Source organism: Balaenoptera physalus (genome assembly GCF_965194825.1).
Source record: "Balaenoptera physalus genome assembly, chromosome: 14".
Classification (NCBI taxonomy): Eukaryota; Metazoa; Chordata; class Mammalia; order Artiodactyla; family Balaenopteridae; genus Balaenoptera; species Balaenoptera physalus.
The window spans coordinates 49,982,249-50,009,712 of NC_138893.1; the positions used below are offsets into that span (position 1 = coordinate 49,982,249).

Here is a 27,464-nt window from a genome sequence, read left to right on the forward strand (position 1 = left end):
TATTAGTCAATTATGTGATATGTGGGAGAGTGTTTCTGTGTCATCTAGAGAATTCTTTGTCTATAACATCAAATTAATCAGAGTAGGCAAAATTTATCTCCTTTGCTGAACACCTCAGAGAAGTCAAGATCTGATCCTATAGGATACAGAATTATAAGTGATTGTGAGTGTGGAAAGGAGGAGAGAGAAGAGGAGGAAGAGGCAGAGAGAGGAGGGAAGGAGTGAGGAGGAGGGAGAAGGAAGGGGAAGAGCGGGGAGAAAGGGAAGGGAAGCAGGGGGAAAGGAGAGAGCAAGGAGGAGGGGAGAGGTGAGAAGGGAGAGGAATGAAAGTGACTGAAGATGGGGAACAGGAGAGAGTGGGTAGGAGAGAGATGGGAAAGAGATGGGAAGGATAGCATGGATAGGAAGAAATGGCAAAGGGAAAAGAGATGAGGGGCAAGGAAAGAGATGGAGGGAGATATGGAGGGAGAGGGTAGGGATGAGATGGAGACAGATGAGGGGGAAAGGAATAAATATAACCAAATGCAAAAGGGACCTAACATTACCAAGCTCACCTACGCTAAGAAAAGCAATATGCCTGTTGCATGAAAAGGTCCTCTCCCATCCAGTAAACATCAAGAGGGAGAGGGGATGAAAAACTACTTTTCTAAACCACTACTTAATGTTTCAGGCAGAGTAATAAAGTTTAATTGTCTGGAATCTTGTTGCTCTTTCTGTAAACTTCCTCAGATAGAGGTTGCTCATCTGGATGTTAAATAATATTAATATTACCAAAATAAAATTTCTGTGATGGAGAAAGTTTTAACTAAGACACTTCTCCCTGACTTCTCCCTCACATCCTCCCTTAAGTTTAGCATCAGAAAGCTAAGTTCTACCAATAAATAACAGGGAATGATAGAGGCACTGGCTGCCAGAGGAAAACACAGAGACACACTTAAAAAGGACATGGGAAAAAATATAGTCAGTTTTAAATAAAGAAGAAAAAACTACCCTCCTCCTCTTTGTGCTCTAATCCTTACATTTTTTGGCCCAATAAAAGGTCTCAATGACTTGGTAAAACTGGCTCCTGAAGAAAGCCTTTGAGAAGCTATATCTAAAACCTGCATTAGGAAAATACAAGGTTTTTTGGGATAGGATCTCAAGAAGCCAACTCAGCTTTCTAGAAGAAATTCAACTCTTTCCAAATGCTGGTTAATGCATGTTAAATGCAGCAAGAAATAAACCTATGAGGCAGTGGCACAGGCCTCTCTTAGCTGCAGTGAATGAAGTAAATGACTTGTAACTTCTGGAAGTCTTGGTTATCTGCAGGTAAAACCTTAATAACCCTTGGAGCATCAAGGGACAAAAGACATTTCTCTCTGGAATACATGGGTAATTGTCTTCTTAATTTATCCAGGAAAAGCTTAGTTTGGATGCAGCATCTGTTTTTTTTTTAGCAGAGGTGATCAAAATAACTTGCTCAAATTCACATAAGTTAGTAGAGTTCAGACTAAATTTCAAAATGCAGTTGTTACAACAAGTGTACAGTTTTTCTAAAATGAAATTCTGGACCTTTGGCTTTCTAATAACAATGAAGCTCCAAGTCAATGACTAAGATAAATACAGAACACTAGGACTACTTTGTATAAAAGGATAAAGACATTTTCTATAGCCAAAAGAAGTTTACATGAACACCAAGACCACAAATGCTACACCGAAGCCAGTTCAAATGTTCTTCTGAAGGAGTTCATGTTTATGTAATAGAATATCGTAAAAAAATAATACCATGATTTTGCACTGATTCTATCCGAGCACTACCATGTGATCTTGGCTAAGTTACTTAACCTCTCTGTGCCTCAAATACCTCATCTGTAAAATGGTGAGTAAAATGGTGATTCTCACAGTACTTAATTGGAAGGGTTAATGTTAGGATATAAATAATACATATGAAAAAGCATTTAGAACAGTACCCGGCACATAGTAAGGGCATTAGCTCTCACTATGCTTTTAACTAGAGAGCACTGCAATGTACATAGTTGCTGATTTTTATTAGCTTAATACTTTTATTAAATACAATCTTCTTCACTTTTACAATAATATATGCCCAGCAACCTTCACTTTCAAACTAGATTTTAAACTCTGAAGGACAGAGATCGACATAAGTCATTTAGATATATACCGTAACTATATAGATATGTAGCAGCAGCTCAAAAATATTAGGTAAATTGAAATTTCAATCCAAGCTAATGTAAGGAGTGGATATTGCTTTTGGGGAGTAGTGGTAAATTGCTTTGTGGTTATAAACATATTTGGAGTCCCCTTCTCTTACCAACAAGGATGCTACTATCACTACATTGATGCTTGTCCCTAAGTACTCTAACTTAATAACCTTTAATCCACTGTTTTCTAAGATTAGTTTCAACATTTTAATGCAATAAAACATATAAAATATTACTATGTAAAAATTTAAGAATGAGGGTAAAACTGAACTAATGATGAGTGACATTTAACAACTGGTGAAGACAAGAAAGAGCAAAAGGAAGACCTCGAAATAAAAGACATTTGAACATCAATCATTTTTCATTTTCAATCTTTCAGAGCAATTGCCAAAACATATTCCCATATCACTCAAATTTAGTGAGGGAAGAACCATAAGGAAATTATTAGAATGGTAACAAGATTCTCAATACAGTACCCTAATTTTGAAAATCCACTTTACTGATTTCTACAGTAAATACAGGATGATTCCTACATCCTGTAGGTACAGAGTACATTTTGCTTCCTTCAGACTTTGTACTTCATTTTAGTAATCAGCAAAGACATAGCTAGGGCAGAAGTCAGACTGAAATTCCAGCTGTCATCAGCATCCACCCTCCTTTTTCTCAAAAATTAGCAGAAAAACGATTACTTTGTGATTTTGTCTGAAGGTTATTTACATTTCCCCCACATGGGCACTATTTTTATGGGGTTTCGTGGGCCAGAGACTGCAGATTTTTGGTGTTTTGGAGGAAATACTGAATCTTGGGTGTCACAAAAATTTTCTTTTTCAAAATGGGACAAACCCCCACCAGGGATTCTGTGTGTGTTTGTTGGGAGTGAAGGTGGGATGAGAAAATGAAAATCAGGAAGATAGTTACTTCCATACTGTTTATGTGCTTAATTTAGAAATAGGACTTGTATCTTTTCTTTGCAGAACTTGGCTTTTCTTAAAGGATGAAATAGTTTCTATAAAGACATTTCCTGCTTTACTACCCAACTTTTTACTTCACCTGGGTGTGGCTTAAGCTCACATGGAGCACTATCAATACGAAATGCAAGGGTAACAACTTTTTCCAATGAAGTTTTCCTATGTGCCAAATGTTTTGAAGTTACTCTATTTCCATTTTCTGTTTAAGGAATAAACAGAGGCTTTGGAAATTTGATGCTTTGGAAACAAACCATTATGAAAAGTTTTCTTATAGTTGATTCACATGTGAACAGCCCCACAGCAAAAGTAAGACAGCATGATGGCCTAGTCCCATCACTTATTAGCTATGTGATCTTGGATAAGTCTCTACTGTTTGAGATCTCATCTGTAAAATGAGTGGGTGGATGGAATAATCTCAGGCTCAGTCTGGCTTTTATATTTTGAGTTTATGATTCAGTTCCATGGTAAATTAAAATAGAGCTGAGGGAATACATTTAAAAAGAATCATTCTTCACATTTTCTTACTAAAAAACTAACATATTAGAGTTTAAGTACACACCTCAAGTAAAAAGAAATATTTTTCATAATATTATTTGGACAGGCAATATATTCCAAAATCCCAAGAATAAGTCAAACTTTTCTGCAACAATTGAGTTTTTAATGCAAAGAAATGTTATCATTCTGAGTGTGACAGGTACACAGGTAACATTATTATTCTCTTAGTTTTCTACATGCTAAAATATTCCATAATTAAGAATTTAAAACTTTACGGTGTTAACCTTTCTCAGGGCTGACTCGAGGATCTGAAGACCTAATGATGTCTTGAGGTTTTGTGTCTCAATGTGCCTCATTTCTTTCATAACTTACTCTCATTTCCCCACCCATCCTTCTCCATAGTTCCCAGTATTTAAGGGAAGGTTTTCAAGAAAACTGTCAATAAATGAATGTATCTCTATTAAAAATTCCTTTATTTCCCATGGAGGTAAAATATTGTATCAATTTAATATACCAACTTGTCTTATTTAGGGTCAAATCAAAGCAGCAGGGCTACATGAAGAGTCTGCAAATAGATATGAAAAACCTACTGGGATCCTCTTAATGCTTTATCAAGGTTCTGCTGTTCTCAGCCAGTTTAATTTTCAGCATGATAGCCCATAGCTTGCTGTATCTTAGAGACCTTTTTCTGTCAATTCCAAAGGCCATCAAGTGTCCTCAAGGCCAAGGTGATACATCAGCTACTCTAATAAATAAAGATATATGAAAAAGAACTGGGCCTCAATTTCCATTTGAAAGATTAAATTTCACTGGAAGTTACAAACATAACTTGTGGCACCATCTGCCATGGTGATAGTATTTTTCAATAGTGAGCAATCTAACGGGGCTACATTGTCAATAAATAAAGCTGGAAGAGTAGGCTGATAGCAGAATGGACATGGACTAAGACAGTAGCAGTGACTATGTTGGGTAGGATTGGGAAGGAGACAGAATCAAGACATTTGGGAGGATATATTCCTAGGGATAATAGCAAGGAGCCTGGGCTCCCTGTAGATGAAGTAAAAGGAATTGTGATTTTAGAGGCAGTACTACATAGTACCAGACAAGCCTAGGTTCAAGCCCTATGTCTGCAATGTACAAACTATGTAGGCTTGGGCAAGCTAGTTACCCTCTTTAAGCCTCAAATTTCTTCACCTGCAAAGGGGAATAATACCACATATTTCCCAGGGTTGTTAAAAGAAACAACAGGAGATTATGTATAAAATGCTAAGCACAGGGTCTGGCACATAAATGCCTAATAAAGGTAGTTGTTTTCATTTGCTAGTATGTAGAAACCATCAGAGCAATTCGGCCTGTATCAGGACCTGCCCACCAAACTTTGAAAGTAAAGTTTTAACTGAAACTCCATATCAAATTCCCCAGGAAGGGGAATTATGAATTGGAATATTTTAAAATATGCTAACTTGTCTGGTCACCATTAGCTGATGTGATTGGGGATAGAACTGTGAAGAAAAAAAGAAAATTTAAGATGTGATTAGACTGTAAGAGCAGCTCAGCAGAGCCAGGCTCAAAGGCTCTGGGTGAAATCAGAGGAAAACTACAACTTAGGGAATTTTTGTGTGTACTGAGTTATCTCATTTAAACAAATATATTGAGGACTTCCTATGTGCCAATACTATATTAGGCAATGCAAAGGTCACATAGATGGTAAATACTGATAAGTTGATTCTAAAATTTATATGAGAATACAAATGGCCAAGAATAACCAAGGTAATATTGAAGAATAACAACAAAGCTAGAGGGCTTACTATCAGAGTTCAAGATTTGACAAAGACCTATACATATATGGTCATGTAATTTATGACAAAGAAAACAATGCAGTGTAGTGGGAAATACATGTTTTAATAAATGGTGCTAGGTCAACTGAATATCACATTTTTTAAAAAAAGCACTCTCACCTCTGCCTAACACCACACACACAAATCAGATGGAGTGCAGATTTAACGTTAAAAAACAATAAAAATTTTAGAAAAAAACATAAAAGAATATCTTCATGACACTGGAATAGGCAAAGATTTCTTAAGTAGAACTGTGTGAGGCAAAGATTGATAAATTGGACTATATTAAAATTAAGAACCTCTGTTCATCAATAGACATCATTTTAAAAGTGCAAAGGCAAGTCACAGAGTAGGAGAAAATATTCGTAACACATGTATCAAAGGACTTATATCCAGAATTCATAAAGAACTCCTACAAATCATTAGGAAAAATACATAAAACACAATAGAAAAACGGGCAAAAGACTTGAACAGGCACTTCACATCTAAGTGGTCACTCAACATATAAAGAAACACTCCATTTTAAGTGTTAAGGGAAAGTTAAATTTAAGAACACGTGACAACAATGTGAATATACCTAACACTATTGAACTGTACACTTTAAAAATGGTTAAGATAGTAAATTTTATGTTGTCTAAAATTTTTTTTACCACAATTAAGAAAAAACACAAAATCCCACAGTGGGATACTGCTACACACCACCAGAATGCTTCAATGAAAAAGCCAGACAACAAGTGTTGTGTAGTGAGGAAAAGGGACAATGGAACTCTCATTAACTGCTGGAGAGAGTATAAATTGGTACCACTGTCAGGACATTCTAATTCCCCTCCTAGTTACATACACAATAGAATACGTGTATTCATTGTAAATATATACCGAAAAAATTTTGTAGTTATCAAAATCTGAAAGCAACCCAAATGTTCATCTACAGTAAAGTGGATACATAAATTTGGTATATTTACATAATGAAATACTACACATCATTGAGAATAAACAAATTACAGGTATATGCAATAATATGACTTTCAAAAAACATTATGTTGAGTGAAATAAGTCAAACAGTACAGAATGTATACTGTATATGATTCCATTTACACAAAGTTCAAAACCAGTCAAAACTAACACATGATGTTAGAGAGGATAATGGCTACCCTTGGGAGGGGAATGACAAAGAGGGCAGGAGTGGGTTTCTGGTAAGGTTCTTTTCCTTTCCTTCTTTGTTTAAAAAAAAAAAAATCTTGCTGGTGGTTACACAGATGTGTTGTTCACTTTGTGAAAATTCACTGAGCCAAACTCAGGGTCTCCTGAATACTGTATTAGGAACAGATTATTATATTCATAAAAAGAGAAATAAGAGTGAATAAAGTCCTGTTTGGTTACAGATACATAGTCCTAACCCTTATTTTCTGATATAAATGAAACAGGGAGTTCTATAAAAAAGATTTAAAATTTTTCCATGGCACAGCCTTAGCCTCTATCTTCACTTACGACCCTTTGGCCACATACAGACAACTGTTCCCATATGCCACTACTCTGAACAAGGTTAGAGCTCCCTCTAGCACTTTTAACTAAGGAAACAGCACAGGCCTTTACAGAGCTGACACAGTTTGGTGCTGCCCACGGTTAAATGCAATATAGCGATTTTTATTTTTAATTTGCTTTAATTGTTGCTATGATATGAATAATTAATAGGCCGCCTAAGCCAGTTTTGTAAAGTTCACAATACAGAAAGCCAGGAGAGAAATATCTACTTAGAAAGGAGGCTTAAAAATGGTTATAACTGCTATAATATTAGAGAATTCGGAACATTTATTCATGATTTGTGGCAACATTATGTCTCACCAACAAAGAAGCATGCTACCAAGCACTTCCTACTAAAAATTCTTCTGATCTTCATCAATTTTTCTCTTCATGGCTTCATATCTATATATTGTACCTACAGTACCATACAAGAGCAAAGTAGGTCAGTGTTAGGAGAACCTTGCTCTTCCGTGGAGGAGAAGAGGAAGGTTTGGCTGTAACACTTAACCTAGTTCCATCCATTCTAAAACAAGTATTTATTAGCATTAAATAACCCCCTGGACAATAGCGACCTATTCAAATTAGCCTGTATTCTTTGCCCATGCTTGTAAACTCCCTTCTCCACTGACACCTTAACCAATGGAAATTATGTTATCAGTGCTTCCACTCAGCAATGTCTGTTTCACATTTGGATATGCCAGAAAGTATAATTTAGTTATAATGTTGTAATCCTACACATTTCAGGCAGCATTTGAGCAGTCTCTAAAAGTTCAATGATTATAATACACACTATCTGGGAATGCAGCCAGAAATAAAAGGGGCTTCATTTTTCATTGTTGGGTTTCAAATCTTCCCCCCTCTGAAAGAAACACTGCTTTTCAACACTCTTGTTAAAATTAATACAAATACAAAACCAGCTAATTAATAAGTCCCTTGAATCAAGGAGAATGAAAAAGAAGAGAATATAAAGAACCACCTTAAAAAATAAATTCATTTTAGCTAAGACTATTACGTGCTCTTCATTATTCTGCATCCTAAAGAAACATTTTTTGAGCTATTATAAGGAACAAACATTTCCTACAATCTTTTCTTAGCATACAGATCCCTCAAAAAGTGTGTCCACAATTATAGGAAACTTTAACAATTTCCAAGGGAAATTTTTACCTTTTTTTTTTTTTTTTTAGCATTCTAAATGGAGATTAATACAAGTCAGGATGACTTCCTCTCTCATGCTCTGGTTATACACAAGCAACACTCTGCCAAAGACAGTATGGCGTGGACATCAGTACTGGATCGTTCCTGCACATACCACAAAGCCATAATGCCAAGTTACCAATTAGTTTGGTTTTGTATCATGTCTGCTGGTCACATTAACAAGGCCACATTCATTCCAAGGGCAGCTCAAACTAGGGGTGAAATATTATCTGAAAACAGTTATTCATTAAGCTACTGAGAGCTTCAATCATTTGTGTTTTTCCTGAGACAGGATCCACTACTTGCTTCTCTTGTAATTCACCTAGTATCTGCTGGGAGCCATATATCATGAACTGGAACAAGAATGACAGATCTAAATTAACACAACAGAAAAGCTATTTGATGCTGCCTCTTGGTTTCTCCACTTCACTCTCTTTTGTGGCATCCAAAGGCTTCAGAATCCTGGCATTAATTAAGCAACAGTTTTATTACACACAATCAAAGCCTGAAAAGAAAAGCCTAACAGACAGTAAGAGGAGATTACAAGGTTCAATTAACAGTTTTACTTTTTTGTGGTTGCTAATTGAGGTATTTCTAATTTTTATCATCTCATATAGAATGCTGAAAAGGAAAATACTGTAAGTGTAAGAGAAGAACACAAACCTAAAATGTATTACTGTATCATGATTTTATATAACCAATATGCATACTTCTGTGTTTTCCAAATCATGGCTATTTGTTAATAAATTGTTAACACTTAATAGGCACCACAGAGAACTTTTTAGATAATCCCCCCACATTTGCTACACTTGCCCTAATTTCTATGTACTAAAATTCACAAAACACAATGATTGAAAAGCACATGGCCATGGGGGTCAGACAGTCTGGGTTCAAATTCTAGTTCTGCAACATACCTTGGGCAAATTGCTTGATATCTCTGAGTTCTGGTTAATCTATATATAAAATGGGGTTGTATGCTTAATGAGATTGTTGTGGGGATTTAAGTGAGAGTGTATATAAAACCCTTAACCCTTAGTGTCTGGCACATTGTAAACATTCAATAAATAATGGCACACAAATGCTGTAAAATTTGATGACACAATCTCTGGATTTTAATACTTTAAATAATATATATCAGACTCAACAAATATAATTTGAGAATCTACCTTCTGCAAGTGAAAATCAGTCCTATTCAGACTCTACAATGAAGGCAATTTACTTTTGCATATAATTTGCCTTTCATAGGCAACTTTTACCACACATTTTCAATTGAGGGGAAACAGGGAGTAAAAACTAGTCTAAATCTCAAAACTTGAAGTTTCAAGAGCACTAAATAATAGCATTAATTGGAAACCAACAGCAACCTAAACAGCTGAGCAAAAAATCAGTTATATAAGCAAACTATTATATATAGAATTGGATAAACAACAAGGTCCTACTGTATAGCACAGGGAACTGTATTCAATATCTTGTGATAAACCATAATGGAAAAGAATATGAAAAAGAATGTATATTTATGTATAACTGAAACACTTTGCTATACAGCAGAAATTAACACAAAATAGTAAATCAACTATATTTCAATAAATTTTAAAAAAATTAGTTACATAAAACTCTCACTTAGAATCTACTCTTATTGCATGTTCTCATGTTATAATGTTGAGATAGTGGCTCCTATAGTGTCCCAGGCTAGAAGTATTCAAGTTTACATTACTCAGTACTCAAACCTTTGAAAAGCATCCCATATCCTTTTATCACTGCAAATGGAATCTACTATAATCTATAATGTGATGTCTATACCTATTCATTATTAAAATGTAAAATATAAAAAATAGTTGTATTTCTTGGACTTGTATTCAGAACCCACCTCTTCTTAAGTATTACCTAGAGGAAAAAAAGAAAACTCCTTCAACCTACCAATTTTAAAGTCAAAAGTGACATTATACTAATCCTACCCCCTACACTCCAAAAAAACCCCCAAACCAAAACAAAACCCCACACATATTAAGATTCAAGGAAACTGATTTTAAGTTTCCTAATTAAACCATCAGGTTTTAAGTACTCCAATTACAAGAATAAGAAAAAATATACAAACTGGAAATGAACCTCACACATAGATGTAAATAAAGCCACTCTTTAGGTTGCCCATTAATCCACAAGTGGCATATTCATCTTATTTACAGTATTATACCCCCTGCCATGATATTCCATTACAGAGTCACGCTACACACTCCATAGTTAACACTGTAGGAACCATCTCTTTTTAAACATGGTTTTCTCTCTGTATTTCCCTTTAGGCTTGCTCCAAAGTTTTTTGTTTTTTCAATCTTTATAATTAAATTTCTTATGCTATTAGATATTCCAAGAAAATGTGGCTAAAGTTAAAGAAGTGATGTCTGAGGTATAAAGCATAAATAAATTTATGGTCATTCTTCTAGAAATATTTAAACATTTCTGTTTGTCGTGGTCTTAGTGCTCCATGTGAGCAAGTGCTTCTTACATATATGTCAACTGTAACTATCAAAAACTTCTATTCTTTCCATTAGAGAATATCCAGGGAGATTTTATACACACAGACACACACACTCACACACATACCCCACAGAATAATATTCATGTTTGTTTGCTTTTTGTTTTCATTTGCTTTTGATCAACCTGTTTCTTAATTACTCACTCCTGTCCCAATCCTCCTCTTTCCTGTCTGAAACAGGGGATTCAAGGTCCAACTATTAATTCTGATACCCTCATCATATCTTTACAATCACCAAACTATCTAAAAGCACGCATACTTACAAAAAATATTTACTAAAGTGTAATCAGACAGAGCCTGGGCTTTGAAGCCCTAAGGGACATTTTTTTGTTTTAACTGATAAAACTAATTACCAAGTTTAACCAGGAAAAATAAGTTTTTGGTATAAAAGGACTGCCAATATATGCTTACACTGGAAATCCTGACACAGCAATTCAAATGAGATTTGTATTCCAAAACAATTTCTAAAACAATTACTAAGATAAGGTTACCACCTTGAACAAATTGCACTGGACTCATACTAAGGTGTTACCACACTCCTAAGTCCAATGACATGAGGTCATCTTCAATCCTTTAAAGACCTATGTTTACAAGGTAGGTGATTATTATTGAGTAAGCATTTAAAATTGCATAGAATTATTGACTAGGTAACCCAGAGTATTTAACGCAGTTAGTTAAATTTTCTGGAAACAGTCTTGCCACAGTTCAGGCAGAACAAGATATTTTACAAGCAGTAAGGGGTGGGGGGATAGGGGGAGATGAAGAAATAATATTTGTTAGATGTCAAATGTTCTATATAAATCAAATGGAGAAAAGCTATAGGTGCTTTGTAGTGTGAGGCCAAGTATAACAGAAGATATACACAGGGCCTCCAAATACTACTTAAAAATCAACCATACGCAGTAGAGCAAGGACTCTGAAGTCAGAGAGATCTGACTCAAAACTCTACAGCTTAGAGATGTGAAAAGTTTTAATTTCTCTAAGCTTCAGGTTCCTTATCTGTAAAATAGGGATAGTATCATCCATCTCATCAGGTTGAAACAGACAACATAGCTAGCACAAAAGTGCCTAAACACAGGGGCTTAATAAATATTAACATATTCTCTCTCTCCTCCTCAAACTTTTGAGTAGTACAAAAGTAAAAATAAATAAATATCTTCCATCCTAAAGTTACAAGAGAAAGAAAATGGACCTTTAAAAATTCCTTGTATAGGAATATACCCCAAACTAATAATTGAGGGGGGTGAGGAACTTAGAAAAGATTATCACAGCCTCAGAGATAAAACTGGTTCCATACGTAAGAACTTTAAATAAGGGTGTGTTAGATGAGCTCCAAAGGACTAGACTAATGAAAATTTCTCTAAAGTGAACCCTACTGATGAGATTTTGGATTACCAGAATTTAAGGTGACTTGGCAACTCTAGCTGTTAGGAAATTAAAAGGTAGTTTCGTGGTCATTCAGCCAGTTAGACATTTCTGTTATTACTACTATAAACAAACAAAAAAGATGCCCTCAGAAAAAGAGACATCTATTTTAACACTCATCTTAAGAAACAAATCTTACCGGAAAAGAGCTCTAACAACAAGAACAAATATTGGCAAGATCATTAAGTCAGATGGAATTCCAGAATCACAGGAAAATGGAAAAACACAATTTTATTTTTGTAGAAACTTGGTATAGAGAATATTTAAATTCATAGCTCATTTGCCTTACAAGAAGCTGAACTCACGACACAAGAATAAAATTTTACATGTATGAATCCTGAGCTCATGGGTACTGAAAGGTTCAAAAGGAGAGCTCAGGTTTCACAAGCTTTGTAAGCGATCTATTTATACCATATGACTAAGAACATACTTATTTACTAGCTTATGAGCCTAGGCTTCTGGAACTGTCACTAAGAGAGAAGAGAATGAAAAGCCACAAAAATCCATAAAAGCAGTAAGAATAAAAATCTCTTCCATTAAGAAACGCAGAAAAGTTATCACGCAAAATTCTAACAAGTGGGCTTTAAAATACTAATATGCACAGTAGCACCATTCTCTTATAGAGTGTGGGGGGAAGTCCTAGAGACTATTTAGTATTAAGTCACTGATCTTAAAATACTGATACATTTAAGTCTTAATGAATATTTTTAGGAAAAGCTATTAGTCAAAAAACAAAACAAAGCAAAACAAAAAGTCAGGTTTCTGACAGAATTGCAAGAGCTATACTAAAGATTTTTAGAGGGGAAAGGAAGGTAGGGAGATAGGTACTAGGAGAAAGTGAAGGGCCTTTTGTTCTATGAGTTCTGCAAAGAAGTAGAATATCAGGGACTTATATTCTGCAAATACAGTATCTTAGGGCTGCAATAAAGAATTTCCATTATATATATTATTTTAAAAGTTCTATTAACTATGATGAGAAAAGATTAGCTTATACCTAACCTGAATATTTCATACTATACTTTAGGCTCTTTCCTGTTAATTCTATACTCAGATGGGTACCCGATAAACTGGCTTTTACGTATTAATACTTTAAATAAATGCCTAAGACAACTGACCGTTAATATTAAGAAAACAAATTTATTTTATATATCTTTGGAAGATATCTGGATTCATCTGCATAGCCTATATTACTTGCTTTTACAGTAAGCCACTAAACTTAAGATATAAACTCTAAAATACTGCAAATCCTGGTGGCCTCATATACTTTCCCATAGTCAAAGCCTGTCAAAGGTGGCCAAGAAAACAGCCACTGATTTGGTAGAGAAAATTTGGCTCATTAATGTCTTCCACAGCCTTATACCATATTTTCCAATATTTCAGGGATGATTAACATGGTTACAATTTTAGTATAACTGAGCTTTAAGTGGATGAACCAGCCTTTAGTCTCAGTTATTGCATAGATTTGCCCCCCTCTTCCTCCTATAAACACCATTCATTGATAGTCAGTTATCAATTATATAAACTGAAATAACACAGTCCCCCACACAGAGAAGTCAACGGCATAGGGAAAAAAACCAAATAGTGAATTTCCTAATAAACAGAATCAGGAAAGGAACATAATTTAAATATGCCATAGCTTACTGCCTGCATTAGGGTCCTCTTTTAAATAATTCAAAGTGACAGAAGTCCTCCAAACCAGAAAACTCGCATGCTACTTGCAAGGAAAACTCTATATTGGAGGGGTGGGGTGGTATGAGGCTGAGAAGGCAGACCTTTTAAAATTTTAATTTCTCTGGTTACCTGATTTTTAAAAAATCAAAGGTTAAAACCCAGAGTGCAATGCCAAGGAAACTGTAAAGTTCTAAATGACCCCTGATAGAATTACCGTCTACAGATCATTAATACATCAACCATATTTGTGACAATACTTTGGAAAGTAGGTGGTATTTCTTTCTTTCAATTGAAGTAAAATTGGCATATAACACTATATTAGTTTCAAGTGTATAGGCAGTATTTCTTAAAGTCTGTAAACCAGCTCTAGAGTGCAAACACAATGCCGGTGTACAGCAACAAAAGTATGACGTAAAACCCAAAGATTTTTCTTTTTCATTCTCTTTTAAGGAACTGTGCCTGGCATTGTGCAGCTGTGGTGTTGCCTTCATCACTCCCAACATTTCCAGTCTTGCTAATTAAAAGGTTGATCACAGAACAATGCTCTTCTCATTAATTTCAGTGTTCCGATTGGGCAGGATCCCTGCTTACCCCACCTGATCTTTTCACACTGCTGAAGTTAATGTGACAGGAGCCCGAAGATGGATTACCTGCTACCATATTGCCTATCGCCTCCAATCAGGAGCTATCTGTGTAAACTGATTGTTCTAATTTGCTCTCATTATTTTTACAATATCAGGAGAAAATAACGCACACAGCTCACTGTCAAAGCCATGAAAATCAGCCATTAGTTAAACCCAGACACTGAGTGGCTTTATTAGAGGCACTGCAGTTTATTGATGTAGCTCCAGTCAAACAAGGCTGCATTTGCTTCAGTAGAAGGAAATGTTTATACTGGAAGTAAATATTTATTGTAATAATACCCACAGCAACATGGTATTTTGAAGAATCCTGTCCTTATTTTATAAGCTTGGTTTTGACACAAATTAACAACAATGAAGAGTTGGGTTGGCATAAGAAAGTAGATAACATTTAATACACACATAGTAGCATGAAAATCTGTCTATTAACTCGAATATGTGAGCACTCTTCACCTCCTATACCTTGTATAATAAGAAACTCTATTCTGTGACTACAAATGCTAATCAATCAATAAATAGTGGAGGTTCTACTCTGCACAACACAACAACAAATATTTTTCTAAAACAGCAATTTTATGACTTAGGAATCAAAATGGTTTCTATAAATGGATTATATAGGTATAGGTTTAAATAATAAAAACCGTATTCTTATACAATGTAAGTGATCAACAAGATTATTAATCCTACTATCACAGAAATTCACAATATGTTTCAGAATTGGAAAATAAGAAGCATAATAAAGCCAGCTAAGCAAACAACAATCTGGGTTTTAAACCCTTCAGTAAGAGATGGTTTCTTAAAGCAGAAGACAAAATTCTACACAAAGGTTTGATAGTCAATGAGATAATATCTTTAAAAGATTTGTCCTGGGCACAAAGAAAATATATTTTCCTGTTGTAAAGAAAATGCTAAACTCTAGAAGAAAATATATGTTAATTTGGCATTTCTAGGCTTGCCTAGCTGAGAACATTTTGTAAAAATGTTAGCTAAATGCTGCCTGAACAGCATTTTGGGGGGCCGGAGAAGGAGGGTATAAATAATGGAAACTGATGCCTTTTAAATAAAGGAATTTAATCCACACATTCTACCCCCATTCCCCCTTTTTAGTATTAGAAGGAAACATGGCTTCCTCCTGTTTTCTTTCTATACTAAGATTCCTAGGTAATGTGAAGGCAAGAGTATGCCCTTCTTGCTGCTCCCCCTTTAATGGCCACTTTTCTTTTTCTAAGAAACGTGTGCCACGCTTTTCTGCTTAAAATTCCTGCACTAAAGACTGCACCATACTGCACTCCGTAAAACGTGCTGATGGCGCCAATTACAAGCCCCCAGCCGAACGCTCCAGCCCCCACCATTCGGGCAGATTTATGCGGACTCTTGCCGACGTTATTACAAGTCAGAGTTTATTGGGAAATTGTTACATTATGCGGAGTGTCTAACAAATTGCTTATGCTGCTATAATTGGATTACAACAGCCGCTTGCTCCCACCGGTAAGATTAGGCAAGTAGGACTCCTGCCGATCTCTGAGCGTTAGCAGTAATTTTATTTGCCTTGCCTCTCTCTTTCCTAACAACATGCCTCTCTCCCTGCCAGCTGTCTGCTGAAAAGGCACAGGCTTGTTCCTTGGCCCTAACAATGCAATTACAGCCCCGCAGATCGCACTGTTTGTGCATTAAGTACAGAGCCAAAACGAGGCGAATTGATCGTTTGACTTTTGGAGAAGCCATGTGATCTCTTGGTGCGGGTGATCCGACATGCATCAGCAGGCAATACTGCAGTCAGTTCTTGATGAAAAACTTTCTTCCTTCATCACACTCTCTCCCAACCTTTCCTTTTCCACTGAGGGAGACAATGATTGGGCTCATCTCATGCTAATCTAGATCAACCCACAAAGACAAACTCAATCTTATTAGCTCCCTGGCTAGATAGAAATGTGAATAGGTTCTAGCATCTTGAAGCGCCTCAGTCAGATATATCAGTGGTTCCCAAAAGTTGAACCACTGCTGCTATCTAAAAATAGGCTCATAAAGAGTTCACTGAAGGGAAAAAGTTTACAGAAACACTGTAGTTCAAAAGAACTACAGAAAGTTTTAGGTTTGGCAAATAAAACTGCCTTGGAAAGGCTTTGTTATAAGCTCTATTCAAGGAGCCATCAAGAAATCAGCACTGAACCTGTGTCCTGCCTTTCTCCACAGATCTGCTCTGCTGGATGATGCTGGTGGCCAATGTGCAGAATCAATGCCTCTGACTTCAGACTTAAAAACAGTCAGTCTGATCCCCATTCAGGGCAAAAGTTTAACATATTTTGATAACAGCTTTCAGTTTCTTGTTTCTTTTTCTTGTATGTTTAACAATGAGCGCAGGTAGCAAGGAGACTGTGCAAGTATTTACTGTGAATCTAGACTATAATTCATGAAGATTCTCACTGGGGTCCTAACTTTTTTTTTTAATTAACTTTGCTGAAATGGTTGAAAATGACTTTGAATTTTACCAATTTTAATACAGACCAGGATTCCTGTTTACACTTTCCCCTCCAGTGGCATATGCTACTTAGGGTTCCTGAAGCTGATTACACAACAAATGTGCAGTCAATCTGCTGATCCATTTTGGTGCCCCATGTTTGTATTCTTAAATATCATGCACGTCTAGAAGGTTATGTATTCTCATATCCTTAATCTGACAAACACACAAACTGTTGTCTATAATGAGGATTCTTGATTCTATTATTACTTCAAAGTGAGCTTGGAAAAGTCACTGTACTAGTATTTCTCAGAACCTCTCTGTAACCCCCATTAACATTCATTAAATTCATATAAATATTTAAAGATGGAAGAAAAAACATTACTTCTGAACTTAATTCCTGCCTCCTTAATACAGCAATAAGCCTAATGTATAAAACATTATACTTCAGTTTTTCCAACCACACCAGCCTCAATGATATGGTTAAATCTTAATATATTCTCCACAAAGCTACTCTTTAGACCCAACAGAGAAGCTTGTGCGCAGAATGGACCATCTGACATGCTACTTGTGGAACAGAGTATTAAAGAAGTCTGTTAACACGTAGTTTAAAACTCAAAAGAAACTCTGAACAGCTGAAATGCCTTATAAATAGCACAGACCCAGAGGAAGTGCAAACGTCTGCATTGTGAATTGTAGATCTTAATTACCGACAATGGCTGGTACAGCAAGTAGCACAGGAAAAAAGTGAAACAGTTGCACTGTTCATGGTTGGCAATAATTCTTCAGGAAAATATTTACTATCAATCAGTTATGAGAAAAGGGACTCTGTGCTCGTAAAACAGCACGTTGCTTCTCATACCAGGACCATTTTGCTTCAGCATAATCTGAATTTAAACAGCTTGTTTCCTGCGGATATAATTTTGGAAATAAATAAAACAAGTCTTCTATCAAAATCTGGAGTGAGTGGAAAGGAACATCACATTTTTCTGTCTCAGTTGCAAAAAGATTATTAGTCTAAAGTAAAAAACAATAACAACAAACAACAACAAATACAATACAGAACACATCTACAGAGGACTATGGAAGGGGTTTATTTTCTAAATATAAAGAGGCAGAACTTCTCCGACCTAGGCAGGAATCCAGGCAGATGTGTTCAAAAACAACTCAGTTTTAACTGTATGTGTATGTGTATGTGTAAGGGTAAATTAGGGAAAAGCCTGAAAACAAAAATTTTCAATAATACTTAAAGTCAATAAAAATATAACAAAAGTTAATGCTCTTTATTTTTCCAGTAAGCTTTCTTTACCAATTAAAAAATATCATGAAGGTTGACAATTAGGTACAACATGATTATTGATTTTAAAGATTAAGTTGGCAGTCAATAATGACTGTCCATTTAAAGCTACCATAAATACAGAGCTTATCATGTTCCAAACACAAACCTCATGAACTACAGGGCTATAATTAGTAAGAAGGAAGGCTTTGGAAGAAATAAAAAACATCTCAATGCCTCCAAATATTACTTGATTAAGTTATACTATAAAATGACCCTTTCTCCATTTTTATTTTAAAATATTTTCTTAAGACTCATTCTTCAAGTCAGAGATTCAGAAGATTATTAACCGAGGGTGGCTGCAGTTTGCCTTACAACTTTGTCTTCTTGTATTCTAAAGAGGACTAAGGGTCTCTTTTCATACACCTATTATAAAACATTTATTTTAAGATATCTCTGGCAAAGAAGTCACATACAATATAGTACAGGGGTCCAAACATAACAGGGTTGCTGTTTTTAAAGGGACTAACTGGTATTAATGTCTTATATAAACAGTATTCAATAATAAGGTCTTAGACTTTAATTACCATCTCCACCCAAACCAAAGTCACACCTATCAGAATTAGTTGTTTTGAACTAGAGGACCAAAATGGTTGATATCACCATATTATAGCTGCTCTCCATGAAAATGGACATTCAAGGCCACTTTGGAGCACAATCTGAATCAACGACACATACTTGTACCAAGTTAAAAACCAATGCAGCCATATCAAGTATAGCAGGTGAAACTATCCAGTTAAGGGCTAAAGGTGAAGAGCATGAAATAGGGACAAGCTTACAGACCTACAAAAATAATGGCAAGTCATTACTTTTCAAAGGGCAAGCAATAAATGAGGCCAGTAGAAGCAGCACAGAATCATGAGATACACATAACACATGTAAATAAAAAAGGGAAAACTCTTCCTATTCCCATGTTATTGGCACTTCACTGGAGACTGTTGCAAGAAAGAGAATTTTCAGCTACATGTTTTTATTTGCCATTGACCAACTGATTATTTGGCTCAAATCTGAAGCAATGAACCAGAAGATGAAGATGGGCCAATAAAAGGAATCAGAAAGTTAGGTGGGTTCCTAAACTAGGAAGTGATAGAAATCATTATTAAATTAGGGTGTTTAAGGAGATGATGAAAGGATATAGGTGGCAGAATAATGCTAAAATAAGCAAGAATGGGATGAGAGGGTCACCATTTGAGAGCAATGGAAACAGCAGCAATGAGCAAATTTATTTCCTCACTCAAGAGCATAGTATGCCATTGTGCCAGATGCCACAAGATTTCTAACCATGCACCGCGCTAAAGTAGAAGGTAGGAGAGGAAAAAAAAACACCATCATACAGACATACACCAACATAGCTATGTAGCTTAGAGATCCTGGCTGACAAAGTATTGAGAAAACAAAAGGAACAGATGCTCACTTGGCCAGCTCTCAATGTAACTCATTAAAATCGTCACCCTGTCCTTGGATCGGTGCTCATGCTAAGATTTTACCTTGTTTAGCCAGAAGTCACCCACTTGTGATGAAACTGAGAACAGCATGGCCAAAAAGGAAAAAGATTATTTTCAAAGGCCCAAATTATTGGTCTCCTCAATGTACCAATGCTAGATAAAAAATAGGGTCAATCAGCACTTGGCTAGTTGTGACTGTATGACTGAAAAATAAATACACGTTAATTTATAATATTCATATTTTGCAGTAAATTATTAAGACACTCTAATTTAAGAATTGAACTGATTAACTCTACCTTTTTTCACTATAACTTTTAATAAATTGCGACATTTCTTATATGGATCATTTCCAATGGTTCTGTTTTGTATGATATATTTTCAGTTGATAAAGTATGTCCTTTATCAACTGAAACTACTTCCTGTTTTAAGAAATAAAACAAAATTAAAAATATTGCTGTTCCTTGATTTTTGTAGCAAAGAATGGAGACACATGATACCAGGCCTGGCTCTAATAATAACAGTAACAGAGACCCTGAGTGTATAACACAATAGATTAAACTAGTTAAAGTTGGGAATGTTGTAAAAGTGACAAATCCCTAAATAGTTATAAAAGGCAGTAATTTTGCAGATATGCAGAGTAGAAGTCTAGAAACAGAGCCCGTACTGTACTTTTACTTACTCCTGGAATAATTTAAATGGCTGAAATCTAAATTTTGGTCAAAGTTCCTGAGTAATTAGAGATGGAAAACTTGAGGCATAGTTGATACAATTATTAGATTGTAAGATCTCTAATACATAAGATTATTTTTGTATTTAGGCTATAGATATGCCACACATTTATACATAAGAAACAAGAAGCTCCATATGCATGATTAAACATACTTGTCCAGTCAGATCAAGATCACCAAAAGCGGTATTTTTATCAATAGCCGCTCAATAAATAATAATAGTGATATAATAATTGGATTTTCTATAGCATATTTCACAATCCTACAATGGTGTACTCTATACTTATTACATTTTAAAACCACCAACAAACTTATGAGAATAACTGTATATTTTTTTATACAAATCTTTTTTTTTTGGTCGCGCCACACGGGATCTTTAGTTCCCCAGCCAGGGATCGAACCCATGTCCCCTGCAGTGGAAGCAAGGAGTCTTAATCACTGGACAGCCAGGGAAGTCCCACACAGATCTTATCTGTAATAATCCATAACTAGTGTCAAGCAACAAATGTGAATTAGGCTAAAGTGTGACCAGAACACATAATCAAAAAATTCTGCTGCAACTGAAGAGATAGAAACTCCAACTTGCAATCTGCTTTGGATAAAATGATGCCTCCTACATTCTTTTTAAAAATCCTATAATAGGGACTTCCCTGGTGGTCCAGCCGTTAAGACTCTGTGCTCCCAATGCAGGGGCCCTGGGTTCAATCCCTGGTTAGGGGACTAGATTCTGCATGCCCAGCTAAAGATAAAAAGCTTGTATGCCGCAACTAAAGATCTCACATGCCGCAACTAAAAGATCCCACACGCCGCAACTAAGACCCAGGGCAGCCAAATAAATTAAAATAAAATAAATAAATATTTTAAAATCCTATAATAGTCTTTAATAGCAATACTGAGCAAAGATGTCTATAGATAAACCATTATTATGATGTGGTATAATATATATTGATGTGTAATATTACTTACTTTGGCCACACAATTTTCAGTCTTCATAGCAGTGCTTGCTAGACATACTGTCTCTTGATTTAAGCAGAGTCTGGCACAGCTGTTGTAGGTCTGTAAAGAGAATTTTTTGGAAATAGGTTTAAACACTGAAATACTGTCGTGTAGTTTTCAAATTCTGCCTTATTTCTCAAAATCAACACACAAATAGATCCTATGTGTAAATACCAGATTTACGGGAGCTGCAGGACAAGGTAGACAGGGGGAAGTAAAGAAAGTGAGAGCCCAAAAGTGCCACTGATGTGCCCATGAAGAAGTATGTGAGCAGCAGTGACTTTACTGTATATATGAAAGGTAGGGGTGTCAGTTATTCAAAAATGGGCAAAGGACTTGAACAGAGATTATCCAAGAAGATATGCAAATGGCTAAAAAGCACATGAAAAGATGCTCAACATGACCAATCATGAGAGGAATGCAAATCAAAACTACCATAAGATACCACCTTACACCCATTAGGATGGTTACTATTAAAAAAACAAAACAAAACCAGAAAACAAGTGTTGGTGAAAATGTGGAGAAATTTGAACCCTTGTGCACTGTTAGTGGGAATGTAAAATGGTACAGCCACTGTGGAAAACAGTATAGTGGCGGTTCCTCAAAAAAATTAAAAATAGAATTACCATATGATCCAGCAATTCCAATTCTGGGTATATACCCAAAAGAACTGAAAACAGAGTCTTGATGAGATACTTGTACATCCATGTTCATAGCAGCATTATCCACAATAGCTAAAATGTGGAAGCAACCCAAGTGTCCACTGACAGATGAATGGATAAGCAAAATGTGGTATATACATACAGTAGAATGGTATTCAGCCTTAAAAAGGAAAGAAGTTCTGCCATATACTGCAACATGGATGAAACCTAAGAACCGTATGCTATGTGAAATAAGCCAGTCACAAAAAGACAAACACTGTATGATTCCACTTAGATAGTCAAAACAGAAAATAGAATGGTGGCTGCTAGGGGCTGGGAAAAGCGGGGAATAGGGAGTTACTGTTTAATGAGTACAGAGTTTCAGTTTTACAAGACATTAAGAGTTATGTGGATAGGACTTCCCTGATGGCGCAGTGGTTAAGAATCCGCCTGCCAATGTAGGGGACATGGGTTCGAGCCCTGGTCCGGGAAGATCCCACATGCCGTGGAGCAACTAAGCCAGTGCACCACAACTACTGAGCCTGCGCTCTAGAGCCCGTGAGCCACAACTACTGAAGCCCACGTGCCTAGAGCCTGTGCTTGGCAACAAGAGAAGCCACTGCAATGAGAAGCCCACGCACCACAACAAAGAGTAGCCCCGGCTTGCCACAACTAGAGAAAAGCCCGTGCGCAGCAACAAAGATCCAATGCAGCCGAAAATAAAATTTTAAAATTAAAAAAAAAAAGTTATGCGGATGAATGGTGGTGACTATTACACAACAATGTGAATGTATTTAATATCACGAACTGTATGTTTAAGAATAGTTAAGATGGTAAATGTTATGTTACATGTATTTTACCACAATTTAAAAAAAAACACTGGTTATACTTAATTGTAATCAAACTTGCCAATGTATTAATTAAAATGTTTCCTTTTAGTCTCAAGTTTTTACTGATAGTACATGTCACAGCTCTCAAACAATAGTGCATGTCAGAATCATCTGGGCTTGTTAAAACACAGATCGCTGGGTCCCATCCCCAGAGCTTCTGAGAATCTGCATTTTTAACAAGTCCCCAGCTGATGTTAATGCTGCTGGTCTAAGAACACTCTTTGAGAACTATTGATATAAATATGTGTGTTGAAATTAAAGAGAAAAATCTTAAGACGTGGGTGATCTCTTATAACCAATAATAGGAAAGAATCAATTTGTTAAAATTCTAGATTTACAGAATAGTTGCAAAAATAGATGAGTTCCTGTATACCCTTCCCCAGCTTTCCTTTATGTTTTTTGAAATATTTATTTATTTATTATTTTTGTCTGCATTGGGTCTTAGCTGTGGCACACAGGATCTTTCGTTGTGGTGCACAGGCTCCTCTCTAGTTGTGGTGCACGGGCTTCTCTCTAGTTGTGGCACACGGGCTCTGTAGTTGCAGCACGTGGGCTCTCTAGTTGCAGCGTGTGGGCTTGCTCAATAGTTGCAGCGCGTGGGCTTAGTTGCCCTGCAGCATGTGGGATCTTAGTTCCCCCACCAGGGATCGAACCCACGTCCCTTGCATTGGAAGCTGGACTCTTAACCACTGGACCACCAGGGAAATCCCCCAGCTTCCCTTTATGTTGATGTCTTACACAACCACATAACATTTGTCAAAACTAAGGAATTAACCTTGGTACAATATAAAGTTAAGAACTTATTTGAGTTTCACCAGTTTTTCCACTAACATCCTTTTTCTGTTCGGGATCTAATCCAAGATCCCACATTGCATTTAGTTGCTGTGTATCCTTAGTTTCCTCTAACCTGTGACAATTCCTCAGTCTTTGCTTGTCTTTCATGATTCTGACACTTCTGAAGAGTACTGATTAATCTACAGAATGTCCCTTTGTTTGGGTTTGTCTCATGTTTTCTCATGATCAGATTGAGGTTATACATTATTGGGAAGGATACAACAGAGGTGATATGCCCTTCTCAATGCATCAAGTCAAGAGGTATGTTGCTGAGTGTTTCTGGTGATATTAACCTTGACCACTTGCCTAAGGTTGTGTCTGCCAAGATTCTCTATTATAAGCTTATTATTTTTCCTTTAGAAATTACTAAATATATTGTGGGAAATACTTGAAGACTACGCAAATATTTTGCTTCTGCTTCAACTTTTGCCTGCTAATTGTAGCATACTGGTGGATCTTGCCTGTTGTAATTTTTACTGTGCTGTTCTAATGGTGACTTTTAAATTTCTCTTTCCATCTACATCTATTAATTGGAATTCTTCTTAAGGAAGCGCTATGAGTTCTTCCCCTGTTTGTTTACTTATTCATTTATGTATTTACTTATATTAGCAATGGATGTATAGATATTTTAAATAGTTCATTTTTGGTCAATTATCATTCTTTGGAAAAGAGTAAATAGACAAGAATAAAATTTAAGAAAATAGGGAAAAATAACATTATAAATTTGGTTTTCCATTTAAACAAGTTAAACTTTTAAAAATTTATCCATTTGTTTTATTCTTATATTGTTTAAGTTGAAATTATTTCAAACACATATTTTAAAAGAATAAACGATCATTTGACATTAGTGTACAGGTGCTATTGGGACATGTACTAATACATTCTGGACTCAGGTTCAGTATTTCTTTTGCAACTGCTAATACCACAAACACTATTCATGTACAGACAACACAATTTTTTTTAAAAAAAGATTTATTTATTTAATTTATTTTTGGCTGTGTTGAGTCTTAGTCGTGGCACACAGGATCTTCGTTGAGGCATGTGGGATCTTTTGTTGTGGCACGCGGGCTCTTCACTGCGGCGTGTGGGCTTCTCTCTAGTTGTGGCGTGTGGGTTTTATTTCTTCTCTAGCTGTGGCACGCAGGCTCCAGGGCAAGTGGGCCCTGTAGTTGTGGCACACGGGTTCCAGAGTGTGTGGGCTCTGTAACTTGCGGCACACGGGCTCTAGCTGAGGCGCGCAAGCTCAGTAGTGGTGGCGTGCGGGCTTAGTTGCCCCGCGGCATGTGGGATCTTAGCTCCTGGACCAGGATTCAAACCCGCATCCCCTGCATTGGAAGGCAGATTCTCTACCACGGGACCACCAGGGAAGTCCCGACAACACAATTTTTTTTTTTTTAACATCTTTACTGGGGTATAATTGCTTTACAATGGTGTGTTAGTTTCTGTTTTATAACAAAGTGAATCAGCTATACATATACATATATCCCCATATCTCTTCCCTCTTGCGTCTCCCTCCCACCCTCCCTATCCCACCCCTCTAGGTGGTCACAAAGCACCGAGCTGATCTCCCTGTGCTATGTAGCTGCTTCCCACTAGCTATCTATTTTACATTTGGTAGTATATATAAGTCCATGCCACTCTCTCACTTCGTTCCAGCTTACCCTTCCCCCTCTCCGTGTCCTCAAGTCCATTCTCTACGTCTGCGTCTTATTCCTGTCCTGACCCCAGGTTCTTCAGAACTTTTTTTTTTTTTTTTTAGATTCCATATATATGTGTTAGCATACAGTATTTGTTCTTCTCTTTCTGACTTATTTCACTCTGTATGACAGACTCTAGGTCCATCCACCTCACTACAAATAACTCAGTTTCTTTTTTTTATGGCTGAGTAATATTCCACTGTATATATGTGCCACATCTTCTTTATTCATCTGTCGATGGACACTTAGGTTGCCTCCATGTCCTGGCTATTGTAAACAGTGCTGCAATGAACACTGAGGTGCATGACTCTTTTTAAATTATGGAGTTCTCAGGGTATATGCCCAGTACTGGGATTGCTGGGTCATATGGCAGTTCTATTTTTAGTTTTTTAAGGAACCTCCATACTGTTCTCCATCGTGGCTGTATCAATTTACATTCCCACCAACAGTGCAAGAGGGTTCCCTTTTCTCCACACCCTCTCCAGCATTTATTGTGTGTAGATTTTTTTAAAAATTTTATTTATTTATTTATTTATGGCTGTGTTGGATCTTCGTTTCTGTGCGAGAGCTTTCTCTAGTTGCAGCAAGCGGGGGCCACTCTTCATCGCGGTGCACGGGCCTCTCACTATCGCGGCCTCTCTTGTTGCGGAGCACAGGCTCCAGACGCGCAGGCTCAGCAATTGTGGCTCACGGGCCCAGTTGCTCCACGGCATGTGGGATCTTCCCAGACCAGGGCTTGAACCCGTGTCCCCTGCATTGGCAGGCAGATTCTCAACCACTGCGCCACCAGGGAAGCCCTATTGTGTGTAGATTTTTTGATGATGGCCATTCTGACTGGTGTGAGGTGATACCTCATTGTAGTTTTGATTTGCATTTCTCTAATGATTAGTGATGTTGAGCATCCTTTCATGCGTTTGTTGACAATCTGTATATCTTCTTTGGAGAAATGTCTATTTAGGTCTTCCGCCCATTTTTGGATTGGGTTGTTTGTTTTTTTGATACTGAGCTGCATGAGCTGCTTGTAAATTTTGGAGATTAATCCTCTGTCAGTTGCTTCATTTGCAAATATTTTCTTCCATTCCGAGGGTTGTCTTTTCGTCTTGTTTATGGTTTCCTTTGCTGTGCAAAAGCTTTTAAGTTTCATTAGGTCCCATTTATTTATTTTTGTTTTTATTTCCATTTCTCTAGGAGGTGGGTCAAAAAGGAGCTTGTTGTGATTTATGTCATCTGACAACACAATTTTAAAAAAATGAAACTTAATGTGTTTTTAAGACATTTATGAAGCAATTGATATATACTAAATAAAATAAAACTTTAAGTCAAAGAGTTCTGGTCCCAGTAATGGCAGAGATGTTTGTATTAGATTAACCCCTTTTCAGATAACAATTATAAACCATGGAAAAAATATTTTAAAATAACAAAGGCACTAGAGGTTGACCAAAAGTAGGCAGAAATTGGGGGGAGGTGTGGACTGACTTTGAAAAAGGAGACTCACACTGGGTAAGATCCATGTTTACGTGCTTTTTCCCTGAGGGTACTCACTAGGCTATTTGGTGCAGGGTGACTAAAATTCAGTTAGAAAGCCACAGCCTATCAGCTTGAGATGTCAGAAGATGGAGTTCAGGGCAGCCATAGTGGCTAGAAATTGAGAAGAAAAATAGAAAATAGAAAGAGACCGGGCAGGGATGAAGCATCAAAACATGCATATAAATTTCCCTCAAATCCATGGCTAACCCTCAAACTACTTACATAAATGGGAGACTCCAAATATTCCAATGGAAAGTAAAAGCTAGAAGACTGCAAGATCTGAGCAGAGACTCCAGCTGCTGCCCATGAGGGGAGACAAGGTTTTGAATTTGATTCCTACTAAATTAGAGGGGCTTAATAAGCATCTCAAACTTTCCATTGAAAACTTAGAAAGACCCTGCATTTAGACTAAAGAGTAAGTCTTCAGGACT

General features: G+C 36.5%; 1 protein-coding gene across 13 annotated transcripts in view; it reads right to left on the bottom strand.

Moving 5' to 3' along the window:
- Positions 1-27,464, bottom strand: part of BTRC (beta-transducin repeat containing E3 ubiquitin protein ligase) — a 182,516-nt gene that overhangs the window by 44,335 nt on the left and 110,717 nt on the right. For all 13 annotated transcript variants that reach the window (XM_082425202.1, XM_082425197.1, XM_082425201.1 and 10 more), the window contains one exon: positions 21,415-21,504. In XM_082425202.1, the coding sequence (XP_082281328.1) occupies positions 21,415-21,441 (27 nt within the window). In that variant the 5' untranslated portion in view covers positions 21,442-21,504. The remainder of the gene's footprint in view (positions 1-21,414; positions 21,505-27,464) is intronic.